At 45.7% G+C, this 17,924-nt stretch overlaps 1 protein-coding gene across 1 annotated transcript in view; it reads right to left on the bottom strand.

The window, feature by feature from the left end:
* Positions 1-2,595: 2,595 nt before the first annotated feature.
* The window catches only part of LOC136661057 (very-long-chain 3-oxoacyl-CoA reductase-like), a 39,136-nt gene continuing 23,807 nt past the window's right edge, over positions 2,596-17,924 (bottom strand). Inside the window, exons 2-11 of the mRNA XM_066638079.1 lie at positions 14,799-14,870; positions 14,511-14,586; positions 12,788-12,898; positions 10,034-10,098; positions 8,924-8,968; positions 8,792-8,826; positions 8,192-8,273; positions 7,864-7,929; positions 6,804-6,950; positions 2,596-2,610 (exon numbers count right to left, since the gene is read on the bottom strand). Coding sequence (XP_066494176.1) covers positions 2,596-2,610; positions 6,804-6,950; positions 7,864-7,929; positions 8,192-8,273; positions 8,792-8,826; positions 8,924-8,968; positions 10,034-10,098; positions 12,788-12,898; positions 14,511-14,586; positions 14,799-14,870 — 714 coding nt within the window. The remainder of the gene's footprint in view (positions 2,611-6,803; positions 6,951-7,863; positions 7,930-8,191; positions 8,274-8,791; positions 8,827-8,923; positions 8,969-10,033; positions 10,099-12,787; positions 12,899-14,510; positions 14,587-14,798; positions 14,871-17,924) is intronic.

Here is a 17,924-nt window from a genome sequence, read left to right as displayed (position 1 = left end):
GTCGCTCTCTTTTGCACCTTTTCCATTTCCACTATGTCCTTTTTGAGATGTGGCGACCTGAACTGGACACAATACTCCAGGTGTGGCCTTACCATCGATTTGTACAATGGCATTATAATATTAGCCGTCCCGTTCTCAATACCTTTTCTAATGATCCCAAGCATAGAATTGGCCTTCTTCACTTCCGCCACCAAAGTGAAACAACTGGAAGCTGGTGGAAACTGATTTTTCATCTCGCGCTTACTTTCCGCTGATTTTGCCAAGTTGCTAAAGTATGATTGCACATCCGAAAAAACTGTAGAATGTTACACACTCTGTCTGTGCCAGGCAGAAGGTTGGTTTTTTGCTCTGCTGCCATGACTGCCTCTCGTTTTCAGTTGAATCTTTTTTTCTTTTCTTTATTGATGAATAACAAAATAAAAAAGATACTATCGTAAAATGCAATATTATGTATTTTTTTAAAACCTATAAAGGAAAAGGGGGGAGTTGTTGCTGATGTTGATGCTGATTTAATTGATCGACTAAAATCTCCAACCCTCAGCTGGCTCAGGAAATGCACTTATTGGATGCTGCACTTATGGGCACAAGGTCTGGGCTTGCCTCGTTATCAGGTCTCTATTCTTGTTCTCACTCATTCTTCCTTCTCTTCTGTCTGTGCATTCATCATGTTGCCTCAGTGCTGAAATCCAACCCATCTCCATTCTGCTTCTGGAGCCTGGCTCCTTCACCAGATCTGTCTCCTGGGGTTGGTGTCCAGCTCCGACGGTGTCCCCAGCACACTTTCTAATACTTTGCAAGGATGGATGTGTGCACCTGGGGTCCCATGGGTTGTATGTGATGCAGTTGCCACCTCTTCCTGCACTGAAATGACCTTCATGCAGAAGCCATTGTCACAAAGGGGTCCTCAGATTGATACAGGCTAATGAAAGCCATAAGCCAAACACAAACAAATTAAAAGTTAAACAGAGCAAATCATTAGGAAGTTTAATAGGGAAAATGTTCAAATGTTTACAAAAATCCATTTTGCCCTCTCTCAGTCTCAAGCAGGCCAGAAACTGCAAATTGCAGGCAGGCTGTAAATCAGTCTCAAAGAATGTCTTTTGACAAACTGTCAAGGACATCAGATAAAGTGAACGCTTCATGGAAAAGGGAGTATAAGAAGCTGAAGTTTCCATCTCAGGCTAATTGCTAGTATGACAAATGATTTAAGCTTCTCTTGGAATCAAATTTACAGCCTTGTATATTCATTATACCGAAGCATCAGATAAAGCATTGTCTCTGAATAGGCAGCATGAGGGAGGGAAATTCCAGCCTCAGCCCTGCTTGGAAACAAATAGACAGATGAAGACACATGGAAAAAGGCTTTTTGGATTTTTTAAACTTATTATTCTATTAGTTCCCTTTAAATCAAAAATACAGTCTAGATATACATATGTCGAGCACTAAGAGAAGTATTTAAAGGGTACTAACCAGAGTTTCATGTCAAAGAGATCACAATGCTTGTTTACTTAATAGTTATTGCTTAAAGGTGTAAATTAATGTTAGTAGCAATGTATGGTAGTTTAAAGTGAATTTTTAGTTGTCAGAATACTTAGATCAAAGCATGAAATACACAGAAAGGTGAAAGTTTTACTTAAAGCCACAAGTTTGAAAATTGTAATTCAGATGCAACCTTGGCAGAAGTAATCTGTCTCGCAGACAGTTCACAGATATGGAATATAGGAGCTGTATCCCTGTAATCTTGAAGAGGCAGATGTCTGGCAAAGTTAATTAAGAGAGTCTAACAAGGAAACTCTAAGAAAATTACTCCTCACAAGATAAGAACTCTGTATATCTCTGTAGACTCAGAGACAGATTTACAACTAAAAGTGAGATTAGATACAACATACAGAGAACTAGGAAGCAGGATGCGCCTGCACCAATTAATTAGGAAGCTGATATCTCTTGGCACCAAGAAAGGTTATACACAGGTTAGAAGCAGTTTTAAAGAGGGAAAACTAGCAACATTAGATAAGACAGTTGACAGCCTTGGCAAAGACAGTAAATCTGTTGCCAATTAAAAGAGTACTCTGATAGAGAGATTTCTGGGACTTGGTCTCTGGGTCAAATGCTAAGCAGACACAGACTCCTTTAAAAACATATAGAAAGTTTATTTACATGCTATTTACAGATTAGGAATAGATTAGGATGGATACAGGTTCGAAGTTACCCCATGGTGGATCAGTGGGTTTTCTCAGAGAACCACACCCAAAACTCCTTTACTTGTACTCTGTCACAAATAATTGACCCATGTGATATTGCATGTCATTTCCCTCTCCTTATTTGGCATACTGGTGCATGGTTCCAGCCCTAACTGGGAAGTCTATGAGCCATGTATGGAGAAGTTTCTGGCCTGCAACTTTGATTACATAAGACCCTGGAATGTTCCTTTTGAGAAAGCTATGATGCACATGTTTTTTCTCTGCAGGTCATCTTGACATAATGACTTTTCCTATCCTGGTTTTAACAGGAAAAATAGTCACTACTTTGGCTCCTAATTTCGGGTGTTTTTCTTATCTGAGAGAAGTTAGGTTAACCTTTAAAATCTCTATCACTCTAAGATATAGGCATCTGCAGAGATAAGCAGAGACATAGCAGAGAGTCCCTGATAAGCCAGCAAAACATAATGAGAACCTCTAAGCTGACACAGAGGGAAAAGAGATTTGTTTTAAATAAGAAAAGAGTTCTAAAAGAGAATCCTTTTGTACAATAAGAAGTGAGTTTGTCTTGTATCAAATATAATTATACCACTATACATCACAATAACGAAGTCACATCAAGAGAATTACACATAGAATAGAGGAAAGACCAAAAGGCTTAGTTCAAACAGTTCAAACAGTTAGCAGAAAGCCCACAGTGATTGATGAGACCAGACAGAAGGGATTTGGAAAGATAACATTAATAACTCTGTCAGGGTCAGAAATAAACAAAGACATACCAAAGGCCAGTAATAAATGAGTAAACAGTGCCATCTAGTGGTTGTTGGAAACAATGTTTTCTATAATGTCTCAAATGTACATTTTGCCTTTTTTGGAGTTTGTAATTTGAAGCCAACCAATCAAATGCTTGTAAAGTTATCTCTGGCCAACCCTGAGAAGGCCCCCATTTCTGATGTCACACACCAGCCAATGAGAAGTGTAAGACTCCTCAGACAAAGGAGCCAGAATCAAATATAAGGGAGAGGCTCACACTGGAAAATTGTTTTTTTCTCTGTGGGCTCTGAGAGTTCCCACATGGCTCTCTTCGCTTTGGACAGGAGTCCCTGAGAAGCCCGTTGCTGGCAACAAAATAAAGCTTGCAGACGATCACCACTCTTGCCTACTGAGTTTGCTTTTGAACTTTGCTTTGACCTTGCAACAAGATGGTGGAATTAGGAAGACCCCTTTGGGTTTCTGACAAGGATAGACGTTACTGTAGGAAGGGTAACTTAGCACAACCCAGCATTTGCCAGAAAGCAAAGACATTGCATTAGAGATGGAAATTCTGCCCAGGGAGTCCATCACATCAAACTTCTTTTATTGAAACTGGGAAGGACCCAGCTAGGACATTGTTCAGCAAGATGCAACGTGATTGCACCCGCTGAGACTTGCTTAGGAAGGGCAGTGTGTGCTCTGCTAATGGAAACATGAACTGGGGAATGAATCAGAAGCTTCGTTCTGTGATTGCGTCAGATTTTCAACTGGGACACGTTACTCGCCGTTCCAGGAAAATCTAGATAGCCAGGCTTCTGGTAATGAGAAGCAGCTCAGTGCTGGTTCAAACATACAACTGCACTCAGAATCCCGGTCTGACTGCCCTTGAACTGCCTTTCCTTTTCTTTCTGTCCCCTGAATTTCACTTGGACTCCCTTATGGGGGCAGTAATAGCAGAACTATAAGCCAGATTCTATATACATTTGGAAGATACACATCAATAAACAGGCAGCCCTAGACAACTGCATCTGCAACAGGGAAGAGGTGCTGAAATGGATTCAGCTTGACTCCAGCATGTTGCTCTCAGGGTTGCAGGTGAACCGGTTAAGCTGGTTATTTCATTTGTATGTAGTGAAGGAATTTTTTTATTCTAGATTTTTACTTCAAATATGTTGCATTTTGCCTTCTATTTAAGCCCATTTCCTGTGCTTAAAAGCACAAGACGAAAGTCCCCTTCCCTCAGAGAACTTGGAAGCCGCAAACAGCTACCCGGTGTCAGTTGGATCCGGGGGCAGCCATTTTGGCGCTACTGCAACCCTGGGCACCAGGCAGCTCAGGATTGGGCTGTCACACTCAGGTTGGCCTCACAGAGTGAGAATGTGCTAACACCTCCTACTGGCTTGCAGAAAATGAGAGCCCTGAGTGAAGATTGTTCTGCCCTTTTCTATGCTGCTGATGTGAGTGTGTGGGGGGGGGGGCCCTTTGGGATGTAATGCCCGTATATGGTAATGACTGACACCTGGGCCAATGTTCCAACTGTTATTGACTGCAGCCCCTGTTGAAATCCCCAGCATGGCATTCAGAAGTCACCTAGAGATTGACTTTATCTGCTCTCAGGGCTCTCAGGGCTCACTGAGTATAGTGCATTAATAGTGAAATAAGTGCATTTCTGAGCCAGCTGAGGGTTGGAGTTTTAAGTCGATCAATTAAATCATCATCAGCATCAACAACAACAGCTTCCCCCTTTTCCTTTATAAGTTGTTAAAAAATACATAAATAATATTGCATTTTACGATAGTATCTTTTTTTATTTTGTTATTCATCAATAAAGTAAAGAAAAAAAGATTCAGCTGAAAACAAGAGGCAGTCCTGGCAACAGAGCTAAAAACCAAGCCTCTGCCTGGCACAGACAGGGCGTGTTACATTGTACAGTTTTTCCGGATGGGCAATCATCATTTAGCAACTTAACAAAACCAGCGAAAAATGAGCGCCAGGAGAAAAATCAGTTTCAACCAGCTTTCCGTTGTTTCGCTTTGATGGTTCTCACCCTTTCCCTGATGACACTTTCCTTGATATGGCTATCTGTAAAGATTACTGTGGGGGGCCGTGTCCGTGAATCCCATATCGGTGGTTTCACTTAAATGTGGATCAGATCAGTGCTTCCCTCCCCTGTGCACCCCCTTCTCTCTGGAGGGTGAGGAGCAACCCCTCCTGTAAACGGATTCATGTATCCACATGAATTGGGTTCCAGAACAGAATCCCTGCGGATTGGGGAACATGTCTGTATACTGACAGCCTTCACTCCTGGGAGAAGCCTGATCACATAGTATTCACTTAGACTACTTCCCCTTTTTGCAAGGTCAGAGTTAAGTTAGCATTGAGAAAAGAAATAGCTCCGTGTTAACCAGTAAGCCCAGTTCTGCTTAGGACTTTTCCTCGCCTTCTACATGGCGTTCACAGGGGCCACTAGGGCGGCTGTTCCCTGGCTGTTAAAGCTATCAATGCCCTTTCAATTCTCGACTGAAATGAATTGGTCATGTGGGGGGAAAAGCAGCTTCCCAAATATGCAGTGGAAACTTAGTGGGAAACATCTCATCAACATCTGCGTGCAGGACAACAAGACCCAAACAAAGCTTTAGGGCCAGGGCATTGGGCCATGCCCCTCGCGCATCTACAGCAAGGAAGGCTAGTCCTGCTTCTTTATGATCTTGTGGAAGAAGAAAACAAGAGCAATCCCGATGGGTGAAAAATGCAACCACTGGGGAAATAATGTCTGTCCCACGAGATACTGAAAGGCAAATGAAAAGGAAAATGCTGAGCAAGGCTGAGTGAGGCTTTTCTCTGAGCAAGAGGAGTATTTATTATTATTTATTTATTGGAGTTGCAATCTGCCTTTCTCCCTGGGGGGCACCCAAGGCGACTAAGGAGTAGAGTTTGGGGGATGTAATGAGGCCGCAGCCTTATTAGCCAGAACTGGCTTCAAATTTATTCCCTCCCCCCCAGGAAACGCTTGGTTCTGGGAGGAGGCCAGAGGCACAGATGCGCCAAATTCTCTGTTACAGAATTCTCAGCATCCTCACAAGCTGCAGTTCCCAAGGCCCTCGGAGAGGAAACCAACTAATATCAGCAGGGCCGGCCCATCCATGAGGCCAACTGAGATAGCCGCCTTGGGTAGACTGATAGGAGGAACTCGCCTTCATGTGCTCACCGGCTTCTGCTCCCCTCTAATGTATGCCTGAGAATCAGCAGAGCTACTACTGCATTAATGGCACACAAACTGGTAATAGTTCTGCAAACTCCACATCTCACCTATGGAGGTGAACTGCAGACTCTCCGATTGCATTTTGTAACATGAAAAACAAGTGGAGGTGGGAAATAAACTACCCACAACTAAATAATGTTTGGACTTTGCCCCAGAGGCAGACCAAGAATATGTTGGTGTTCACATTTTTTGCATAGAGCAGGGGTTTACAAACTGGGGCGTCGTCCAAAGGCCCTGCCCCTTAAGGATCGTGTTGCTCAGGGGACAAACAACTTCCGGTTTTGCGGAGGTGGGGCGCAATCATTCCACTTGCACTTTCAAAGCTGTGGGGAACCTGCAGATGGTCGCGCAGGGTTCCCCGCACCCTCGGGAGCTGGCAGGAGGCTTCAGTATGTACAGCCAAGCCCCTGCAGCCCCCCTGAGTGGCGCAATCCTGGGGATTGCATCACTGCCTCCCCCCCACCCCCACAAAGACTTAGAGCAGTTCATACTCCCTTAGAGAGTTTGAAAACTGCTGGCATAGAGGATAAAAAACAAACAAGGGTTTGCTGCTGTCCATTAATCTACCTTGCAACCCACACTGAACTTACCTGAATGCTGTGCATAAGGGTGCCCGAGGTTCTGTTGGTGAGCCCCACAGTATTCAAGGCCTTGTGCGCAAACACATCTGCCGGTATCTTCCCACATTTTTCATACTTGGCAGTCATATTGGTGTCAACAACAGCGGGCAGCACACTCTGCGGAAGAAAGGAGCATTACAGCGGGAGACCATGTCTGAATCCAGGCTTGTCTTCTCCAGCTCAGGATTCCTCAGGACAGGAGCTGGGAACTGCAGCCTGAGGTTGAAGTGGCAGAAGGTTCTGGGCAGGAGATGTAGGCTCCAAGTACACAACACTAACACAAGATAAAGGGGAACTAGTAACTGAAGCAAACTTGCTTCCTCCTCTCCTCTGCCCTGCCTCCAGATACCAAAGTTACTTAACTAAGGGCGCAATCCTGACCTGGGGTTGGGCCGGCACAAATGTGCCATAAAGCATGTTTGCACCTCCTCGTGCATTGGCTGGCGCACGGACACATACTGGCCAACCTCCGCGCCGACTTGGGGAGGGGCCTCGCATCAGCCGAGCTTGGCCGACGCATGGCTCTGGGGTGTGTGGGAAGGAGGCAGGAGGGAGGTGTTCCGTGGCAGGGGGAGGGCAGGGGGAGGGCGGTACTGGGGGCGGGTGGGCGGGGAGCAGGAGTTGGGGCTGGGACTGGGCAGTTATGCTGGATCCCAAACCCCGTTCCCGAGCAGCATAGCGCTCTCCTCGAACATGCCACTGAGGAGACCCATAGGGGCTGCAGTGGCTTACCTGGGGGTAAGGGGAAGAGTTTCCCCTTGCCTCTGGCTGAGCCACTTTGAGCCCCTAATTTATGCCGGATACAGCGCAGGCCTCCTGGTCTGCCTGTTGCAGCACAAGATAGGATTGCGCTGCAGGAGATAGGTCATCACTGAGCCCCTGACCACACTATATACAAAGTGAAATAAGGAGTAAAAAATAAGTAATTTTTTAACTGGGAGAATTTTGCCAAGCCCTGTTGACTGATTGCCACAAGTCCGACTGTCCTTTGATTCCTTGGGATAAGAACAAGAGGCTCAATCAACAATACCTGCACAATGATGCCTTTGGAGCGGTATTCTCGGTCCAACCCTCGCGCGAAAAGATCCAGAAATGTCTGAAACAGAAGCAGAAAAATCAAGGTCTGAGGGTGGAAATAACTCCACGGGCACTTAGGGTGAGGACATTGGCTCCCATTCACATAGCCACATTTGCAAAAGATGGTTAGACCTCAACTGACAAGGGCACGATCAAGCTGCAAGTTCCACTTATTATATGAAAAGCAGATTATTTGGAGGTCATGAAGTAGAGGGAGACAATGGAAGTAAGAAAGCCTGGACCTTCAGGTATAGGGTTACAGAGGTGTACATGCTCCTCACCTTGGATGCAGCATATATCTGTTGCAGGGGCATAGGACGACGGGCAAATACCGAAGACATGTTTATGATAATCCCCTTCTTCCTACAGAGAGAGTCATTCTGGTGAGTTAGCGGAACACCTGCCCTTCTGTAAGGAATCCAATGCAAACCAGGATTCTCCAAAATATTCCAGAGTGTTCCAGAGTGTAAAGGATTGCCTTTACAGCAATCAAAGAGCCCTTGTGGCACCAGAAAGACTGTGACCCCAAGGACTGGAAAAGAGCAAATGGAGACAAGCAAATGTCTCTTTCTAGCCTTCTAAACTATGCGATGTGGCCAACCAACCATTTTAGGTTCAATGTGCCATGGACCAGAACCATCTCTGTGCTATATTATTACTACTGTTCCTTTCTTTCCTGCAAATTTGCCACAGATGAGCTTTGTCCCTCTTTTTTGGAGCAGAGGGTTCTGTCCACACATCTGCTCATGATACTTTTTTCCTATATTGTTGACAACCCCAATCAAAATCCTTTCCTTGGTGGAAGCAGAAGCCCTCACAGGTGTCATTCTGGAATACTGTACAGGTAGGTTCTGAGGGGTGCAGATTCCCTCCTCGCCTACCTGGCAACCATCTGAGGAAGGATGATCTGTGTCATCTAGGAGAACAAGAGCAGTGACACACAGTCAGTGATGGGAAACGGGGCCCAAGCACCTTCCCCTTCCATGTCCCATATCCATCCATACATCACTCACCTTCAATGTCGAAAGTATATTGCAGTTCACCAAGTCAGGTATATACTGTAAGAGACGGAAAAGAAGTGTGACTGTCTTGGTTATTGTCTTGTCACAAAGCTTCTGGCAGCTGATGAGAGACCAAGGGGGCCTTGACTTTCCAGACCACCTTGGCATCTCTCCACAGCCTTTGGAGCGTCACAGGACACTTCAGCTAGTAAAAGGTGGAGAGAAAGAGCGGCCACAGTCTGAATTTGACAGAAGTAGAGCCTGAGTCTACTTGAAGACTTGAATTCAAGGTTTGTTTTAAAATGTATTGACTTTAGTTAAGCTCCACTTTTCAATCAAAATAGTGTCCTAAAAAAGACCTACTCCCTTGGTCACGGTGTTTACTGGCTCCTCCATGCAAGAGAGGGATGTTTCAAAGACAAGACAAAGGCACAAGAAGGCCCCACCCCTGGCACCCCGTGTGTGCGCCCCCGGGCCCGCCCTCCCCCTCCCAATAATGCCCCTCCCGCCCCCTCCTCACACCCCCATGCCTACGTTTGCCGCTTATGTCAGTGTGCTCGCTTATGTCAGGTTTCTCCCTCCACGCATTGGCACATCTGGATGCGCTGACCTAGCTCCCACTCACGGAGGCACAAACATGCTTTACGGCACGTTTGTGCCCTCCAGGGCACCTATGCTGGCATGAGTGCCGGTTAGGATTGCGCCCTTAATGTGTGGCCCTATTTGCAGCAACAGAATGGCAACCTCTCTGAACATTGTTTCCAAGAAGGTTAGAATTCCACACCATATTTGCTCTAGGAAAGGGAGCCCAGCAGCTCCGGGTCAGTGATTAAAAAGGCCCAGTGTTGGGGGGGGGGGATGTAAGGGCACTTTCCAACTCAACCTGAGAAGAGCCCCATTACATGCCTGCTTGAGACCTGTGAAATATGGGGTGGTGGACAGGGGAGCCACAAATGTTGTACTTTCCACTTCACGTGCTCAGCTGATTGCAACCCAGGGATGGCAGCCGACATGTCACAATGCACTGAGCCACCAACTGTGTGCAGGGGAGATTGCACAAATGGCGGTACCTGATGACAGGCAGGGAGGTGCCAGGCGGTCTTTGGCTGAGACCAAACTCACCTTGTCAATGTCAGGGAGGTCTAGAAAACACAGTGGCAGAGGAACGTTCATGCCAACATTGTTCACTGTAAAAAGAGTGAGCAGAGGGTGAGTTGTCACACAGACACAGAAGGCCAGTGGGTCAGAGCCACCACCCTTCCGCCTTCGCTCAGCAACAAAGCAGAGGAGCACAAAGAGACCTCAGGCACATACTTCAAGACAACAGGCTGGAATGTGGGTTGAAATTAGAGGCCACTGTCACGGGGTGGGGCAAGTCCCTTTCCCTTTAAGATGGATTAAGTCGGGTGTTTGTTACCCAGGTGTAGTGCATTAGTAATTTAAAGAATAAAACCTGGGCATGGGTGCATGAAAACACACACAGCAGGAGGAAGGGAGCTGGGGGTTAACAGCTTTTATACTGGAAGAAATGCTGAGAGACCTGAAAGGTAGGTAATTTTTAGCCTCTTTTTAGATATGATCTTTTCTTGTTTTTAAGCTACTGTAAATCATGTCAGTATGTTATTGGAGCAATTGAAGCTCCCTTAAAGCTATAATAAAAATCTTTTACATGAAAATTGAGTGCAGTAATTAACCAAGGACATGTATGTTAATAGGACCTGGGGCTTGGAGTAAGCTAAATAAATAAACATTGCTCTTGGGGGTTTGTGGAGGATGGTGTAGGTGGAGGAGGGTTAAATCCTGGTTGACTTGGGAATCTCCCCTGGTCCTTCCCTACCCCAAGGGTGATGTTTGTGACAGCCACCTGTATTGGAATCGCAGAAGATCTGGCCAGGAGGTAGATGTGGTATCAGCAGTGGCCCCTTTAAGGGTAAGGCCTGGGCACCCAGCAGAGTGTGCTGCACAGCTGCAGCCACTTGAAGGGAATAGAGCCCTCAGGCATAAAAGCACCTGATGAAGGGAGAGTTTGGTGTGGGTAGCAGAAGGTGGGAAGCTTGAGGAAGGACAGACTGGAGAAATGGACTGAGGAATTGATGGCTAATAGACTGCTGGAACTGCTGATGGACTGATGTGTGAATGGACTTTGGAAGCTGCTGGAGCAGAAACTACTGGAGACACTAAGACTGGTATTTGGCTGCTGTGCCCAAGATCTGCTGAGGACCAAGGGGCTGCTGTAGTGGCGGAAGGCTGCTGGCAGGAAGGAGGACCTCTGTAGGTTAAACAGGCAAGCTACCCTGGTGGTAAGGTCCAGCAGTACTGCAGGGCAGAACCAGGGTCACTTTTGAGGAAAGAAGGGGAGCTAATTAGCTAAAAGTGGGCATAGTTCTCCAGGCAGAGCTTGGACTGGGAATCTGGCAGAACACCACCAGACTGATGCAACCACAACATGTTCGAATGAAAAAACTAGAGCCATCTTTAGAAAATGGACCCTCTGTCAGGTCAGCAGGGGAGGATAGCCCTTGCTTTCCTGATAGCAGAGTGACATGGGAGCGTAGGGAAACAGCAGAAGAAGCAGGTGATCCCAAACAGAGCCAAAGAAGTAGCCACAGGCTTGTTTGTTGCAGAAGCATGTATTGGTGAAGGAGCAGGCAGAAGAGTAGTCAGTCAAACGGTCCAGAAGTCAGGGATACAGAGAGGCACAGTCAAGATAATGCACAGTCCCAGCCACAGAACAAACCAGCAACAGGACGCACAGAAACTCCACCACAGCAACCCACACCTGAAGTCTGCTCTTGCCCCCATATATACCGGGGCCAGCCAATCAGAGTAGGGCGACCTCATAGTCACAAGACAGTCTTGTGACCCACTCTGATTGGCTGTCCAGTGGTGCATTGCACCATTCCTCCATAGCCTATGTGACTCAGCACACATTTCTCCCAGCTCACATGGCTCGCACCTGCAACAGGTGCAGCTGATTACCAATCACATACAGTGGTGCTGTTCCTTTAATTTACATTTCATACGAGGCCTGGACATCAAGGCCCCTCCTGCCACATCCTGGCTCACAACAATTCAGGGCTTGGGATGCCAAAGGCCTGACACCCTCTCCCCATTTTGATATTCTCTGACTCTCTGTGGGAGGGACTTCCAGTGATTTCTCCACTGCTTGCTGGACATACAGCTCACTCCTATCTTGCATTGGAACAGGCAAGTTCAGCACAAGATTGGGGTCAGAAGTGGCTCAGCAGGAGGCAAGAGGAAACTCTTCCCCTTACTCCCAGGTAAGCCACCACGGCCCCAGTGAGGCCCCAGTGACTTGTGTCACCTCAGCACCTATTGTGCTGTTAGGATTGTGCGCATAGTGTGCATGTTGCTTTACTAAAAAACTTAATAAGAAGTATAAATAGGAAAAGGTGCATATACTGAGAATGCCACCTCAGGAGGTGGCACAAGTCTGAGGAGAACGGAGCAGCTTCAAGCTCTTCCTCACTGCCCAGGGAACGGGGTTGTTATCCATCATAACAGCTGGGTCCCAGCCCTGCCTCCTGCTCCCCGCCCACCCTCCACCCGCCCTCCCACCACCTCAGAACCCCTCCCTCCTGCCTCCTCCTGCCCTCCCCAGGCCTGGGCATTGGCCAAGCTTGGCTGATGCAACCCTCCCTTCCCATGTTGGTGAGGAGGCAGGATGCAGCCTCCGTGGGCTGGCACGCAACCCAGCGCCGGCCCAGCCGACTCCCGAGAAGGCGCTAACGTGTGCTACCCTCCTGGGCTGGGACTGGTGCTGGCCTATTGTGCTGTTAGGATTGCTCCCATAGTGTACATGACACAAGATTAAAAAGCTTAATAAAAAGTATAAATAGGAAAAGGTGCATATACCCAGAATGCCAATCTCCAGGCCCTGCAGAGCATCTCGAATCGGCTCATAGCTTTCCGATCCCTCGGTGAAATCCATCTGGATGACTCTGGTGCTTCGGCTGTGCTGTTCCTCTGGGAAGTGAAGGCAAAGAGATGCTGGAACTGCCTTGCCAGAACAGGTCACTAGACCAACAGGCAGACTTAGGAACACTGAGCAGTTGTCTGACACATGCAGGTGTCCAGTCTTGCAGAGGTCCGAACAGCCTGTCCGGTTATGTCTCTGAAGCAGAACAGCCAAATCCTAACTAACTTTCTGTGCCGAAATGCAGCGGCACCAGTACGGCCTCCACTGTATCCAGCATGGAAAGAGAGGCAGCTGGAGGTCTCCCTGATGTTAGGAGACACCTGTTCCCTTGCCCTGAAGTAAGCAGCCACTGCCAAGATGGGAGTACAGTGGTGCCTCGCATAACAAAATTAATCCGTTCCGCGAGTCCTTTCGTTATGCGAGTTTTTTGTTTTGCGAAGCGCGTTTTCCCATAGGAATGCATTGAAATTTAATTAATGTGTTCCTATTTGCAAGAAAAGTCAAAACAAAGTCAAATTTGGTTTACAAAGTGTTTATTCAGTGCTCTTTAAAGGCATACATACTGTACAGAGGATTTCAAAAACGGGGGGGGGGATGCTGAGTGGGGAGCTTGAAGGCTGTAATCCTGAGCACACTTTCCTGGAAGTAAGCACAATGGGACTTACTTCTGAGGAGACACGCACAGGATTGTGCTCTAAGCTGGGCAGGACACAGCAGCTGCACTCAATTGCTTGCTTTTCCTGTGATCATGGGGGAAACGTGAAGGAAATGGGGCAGTGAGAGGGTGAATGAGCGATGGGGGGATGCTGAGTGGGGAGTTTGAAGGCTGTAATCCTGTGCACACTTTCCTGGGAGCAAGCTGACATGAAGATCCGCCCCTTACTAGGGCGGGCGGGATCATAAAGGGACATGAAGATCCACCCCTTACTAGGGCGGGCGGGATCATAAAGGGACATGAAGATCCGCCCCTTACTAGGGCGGGCGGGATCATAGAGGGACATGAAGATCCGCCCCTTACTAGGGCGGGCGGGATCATAGAGGGACATGAAGATCCGCCCCTTACTAGGGTGAACGGGATCATAAAGGGACATGAAGATCCGCCCCCTTAAGACAAACCAGGACAATAAAAAAAAAATTCGTTATGCAAAGCATAAGTCATAAAAATTTGTTATGCGAGTTACCAAACTTCGCACACCGCTTTCGTTCTGTGGGTTTTTCGCTGCGCGGGGCATTCGTTATGCGAGGTACCACTGTACTTGGATCTGCACCAGCAAAATCTTTAGCTCAAGTCCAAAGAGCCATATGTTGGTGGATCAGGCCTGGGATGGGGGATAAGATCAAAAAGGAGCCTATGCCGCTGTCCACGCCCCCTCCCAGTGCTGGTCTGCCCTCCCCATCCCCCACTACCGCCCTCCCCCCTTATAATGCACACTCTTCCTATAACAAAAAACAAAGAGATAGCAAAAGAACAGCATACTTATCAATCTATCATCATAAAACAAACAACCTTCAACATGGCTCCAACTTGCTGTGTCAGTAATTACTTTGGCAATCTTTTCTTTCAGGATCCCAGAGCTCTGGAAAGAGTCCCATTTCTGAGAGCTGGACCCAGCAGCTTGCCCAGTCACCTCCACTTCCCAGGTGCAGCTTCTCACTTACCAATTTCAGCAGCCACCTGCTTCAGCTTTTCCAGGGAGCGGCTGATGAGAACCACGTTGAGGCCCCTCTTGGCAAGCTGGAAGCCCAAGAAGATCAAAGGGCTAGCTACAAAGGGCTAGGAAAGGCCAATCACCAAGTGTGAAAAGTGTGAAAAGCCTGCTGTGCTCCTTTTCCTGTCGGAAGGCTCCTGGATCACTTTTGTCTTTGTTTACTCCCTGAATGTATGTGAACCTGCGCATGGCCAAGAGGACCCTTCTAAGAGCCTTTCATACATCACAGTCCACTCACCTCATGCGCGTAGGCTTTTCCAATCCCCGCCGTGGCTCCGGTTACCACTACAAAGGAGGCAGAAAGGACAAGCTATGAACAAGAGGAATGTCGCCCAGGAGAGTTTCAGTGAGGAAGGCACCACAAGTTCAGCACCCATCAGAAGAGTCTGCAAATGCAGTCATTTTCAGGTCAAACTTCATGTGGCTTTGTATGGAGTTTGACTCTTCAAAGAAGGGGGTTGATTGTTCTCAGACCTGTGCTACGGAGTGAAGGGGTCAAATGCCCCCTTTCTACATGCCACAGTCCTCATCCAGATTGGATGCTCTTCCCTTCTCCCATGGCTGCAATTTAACTTCAGGGTGGAAAAGTCCCAGAAGCTATATTAAGGGTGCAATCCTAACCCCTTATGTCAGTGCTTTCCAGCTTTCCAGCACTGACATGAGGGCAATGCAGCTCTGAGGTAAGGGAACAAACATTCCCTTACTTTGAGAAGGCCTCTGAGTGATACCCAATTGCAGGATGCAGCACACGTCCCATTGGCAGCGCTATGCCAGTGCTGGAAAGCATTGACATAAGGGGTTAGGATTGCACCCCTAAAGCACTTAGCATCCCTTGCGGTCTGAAGTTCAATGACAGCCTTGAGATGTATCAGACCCACAGACCTCAGTTAGTTTAACAGTCTTACTCACCCTCTAGGGAACTCTAGCTCTCAGAAGGGACAGGCAGACCAATGATCTTTCTCAGAGAACCCTCAACAGTCTCACCAACCTACAGTGAACAGGACTCTGTGGGTGGCCGGGTGGGAGGGGGAAAACTGACATAAATCCACTAGAGACTTGCTCTCTAGAGTCTTTTCAAAAAGTGAGTCAAGCCACAAGTCAGGTGTGGTCCTACAGAACAAATGGAGGTGCTGGAGTTCATGAGATGTTCCCATCCCATCTGCCATCAGCGATGTCAGTCAGTCAGTCAGTCAGTCAGTCAAAGTTTAATTGTGGTAACCATAGGTCATTACAATAAAAGATCAGCAATACAGCAATTACAATATGACCATAGGCTAAAAAGGGGGAACAATTATAAACATCATACAAGTAAAACTGTTTTAGTGGCTGTCTGCTGGTATTCTTTTTGCATCTTTTTAGATTGTGAGCCCTTTTGGGACAGGGAGCCATTTAGTTATTTGATTATTCTCTGTAAACTGCTTTGTGAACATTTAGTTGAAAAGCGGTATATAAATACTGTTATTATTATTATTATTATTATTATTATTATTATTATTATTATTATTATTATTATTATTATTATTATTAAAATCAACTAATAAAAGAAGAATAAAAACATGGAATAAACCACAATATCAAAAACCATTCATAAGGGCTTACAGCTTAACTCGAAATTGACCAGAATAGAACCAAATCTAACTTCATAGAAATAAAATAGAAATAAAACCCTGGCAGAATCAGCTCTATAGAATAAATTAATTTCCCATAAACACAATTGCTATACTGCACAAGATTTTACATAATTTGAATGGATTTTCAATGCTGCAAGAGCAAAACTAGCCACTTTCAGAGTGATCCCCATGTCAGCACCTACTAAAAGGCAACAAACCTGAGCTACAGGAGGTCTATCCTGTAGCAAGGGTGTTAAAGGTGACAAAAATTTAGATCTTGGTGCTTCATAAAGAGGACAAGTTAATAAATAGTGAGAGATGTCCTCAACTACATCTGCTCCACATATACAAAGTCTTAGATCATATGGGATGTTCTCATATCTCCCTACTAAGACAGCAGATTGCATACATTGAAATCGCAATGCAGTAAAGGCCTTACGTAAAGGGAGCAAAGTTAAATTAGTAAAATAATTTTCTGCACCAAAGCTTGATTTATATAAGAAAGGAGAAGGAGAAAAGGGTAAGTTAAGAATATTGCATAAGTCCTTTCTCTTAAAAAAAAGCTGAATTTTATTTTTAATTAAAATCTTGATCTTATTAGAAGAAAAGGTAGGCAAAAGATTCATATCTATTTCATAAAATTCTAAAATGGGTTTTATCAAAGATAACCATGATTTACAAGATGGAGTTGTGAGTTGTTCTTTGAAACAAATTTTAGGTAAAGAAGAATCAGCCATAGAGACAAGCTTATAACAATATAAAGCCAGAGCAGTATGGCAAGAGGCCTCAATCTGAATTAGGCCTGTCTCAGATCTAAGAAGGGAAGAAGGCATCGAACAAGGGACTCCAAGAAGAGAGTGAATAAAGGAGTTTTGAAGTGTCTCTAAACTGGACAAATTCGCATAACCCCATATTTCAGCACCATAAGTTAATTGGGGTATTATTTTCCTAGCAAATACCTCCATCACTGGGATCACCAAATTACCCCCTTTCGATCTAACAAAGTGCATAAGTAGTTGTGATGAATGCATAGCTTTCAGTTTAGAGCCATTCAAATGCGAAGTCCATGACTGTTGAGCACTGAAGGAAACCCCAAGATACTTAAAAACTCTAGATTGCTCAATTTGAGTATGATCAAGCCTCCAAATATGCTTCTTTTTGGTTGAACCAAAGAGAACTACTTTGGTTTTACTATATAGTTAACTTTTCATGTGCGCAGAACATTTAGAGAGTATTCTGCGCATGCCAATAGAAGTAATAGAAAATAAGGCAATATCATCAGCATAAAGGAGGATAGATAATTTGGAGTCCCCTATAGATGGTGGAAAGAAAGTGGGATCTTGAAATTCACCAATGATGTTATTAATATAAGAATTAAATAAAAAGGGTGCTAATAAACCGCTTAATAAACTGTAAACCGCTTTGTGAACTTTTAGTTGAAAAGCGGTATATAAATACTGTTAATATTAATAATGTTAATAATAAACAGCCTTGTCTAACTCCCTTCACTGTCGAGATCTTCTCTGAAAGATGACCATTAGCTCCAAATCTGACTCTCATAGTAGAGTTAAAGTGCATTTTCTGAATTAGGGATAAAAGCCTCCTATCAATATTAGTGGCATATAATTTCTTCCATAACAAAGTCCTATCTATGGAGTCAAATGCCGAACTGAGGTCAACAAAAACAACATATAGTCTTTTACTCCCTATCTGTGTGTATTTATGAATCAGATGCTGGAGGATGAAACAATGAT

The sequence above is a fragment of the Tiliqua scincoides genome, chromosome 10 (assembly GCF_035046505.1).
Source record: "Tiliqua scincoides isolate rTilSci1 chromosome 10, rTilSci1.hap2, whole genome shotgun sequence".
NCBI classification, from domain to species: Eukaryota; Metazoa; Chordata; class Lepidosauria; order Squamata; family Scincidae; genus Tiliqua; species Tiliqua scincoides.
The sequence above is the reverse complement of the archived record's forward strand: the minus strand, read 5'-3'. Positions and strand labels throughout refer to the sequence as shown.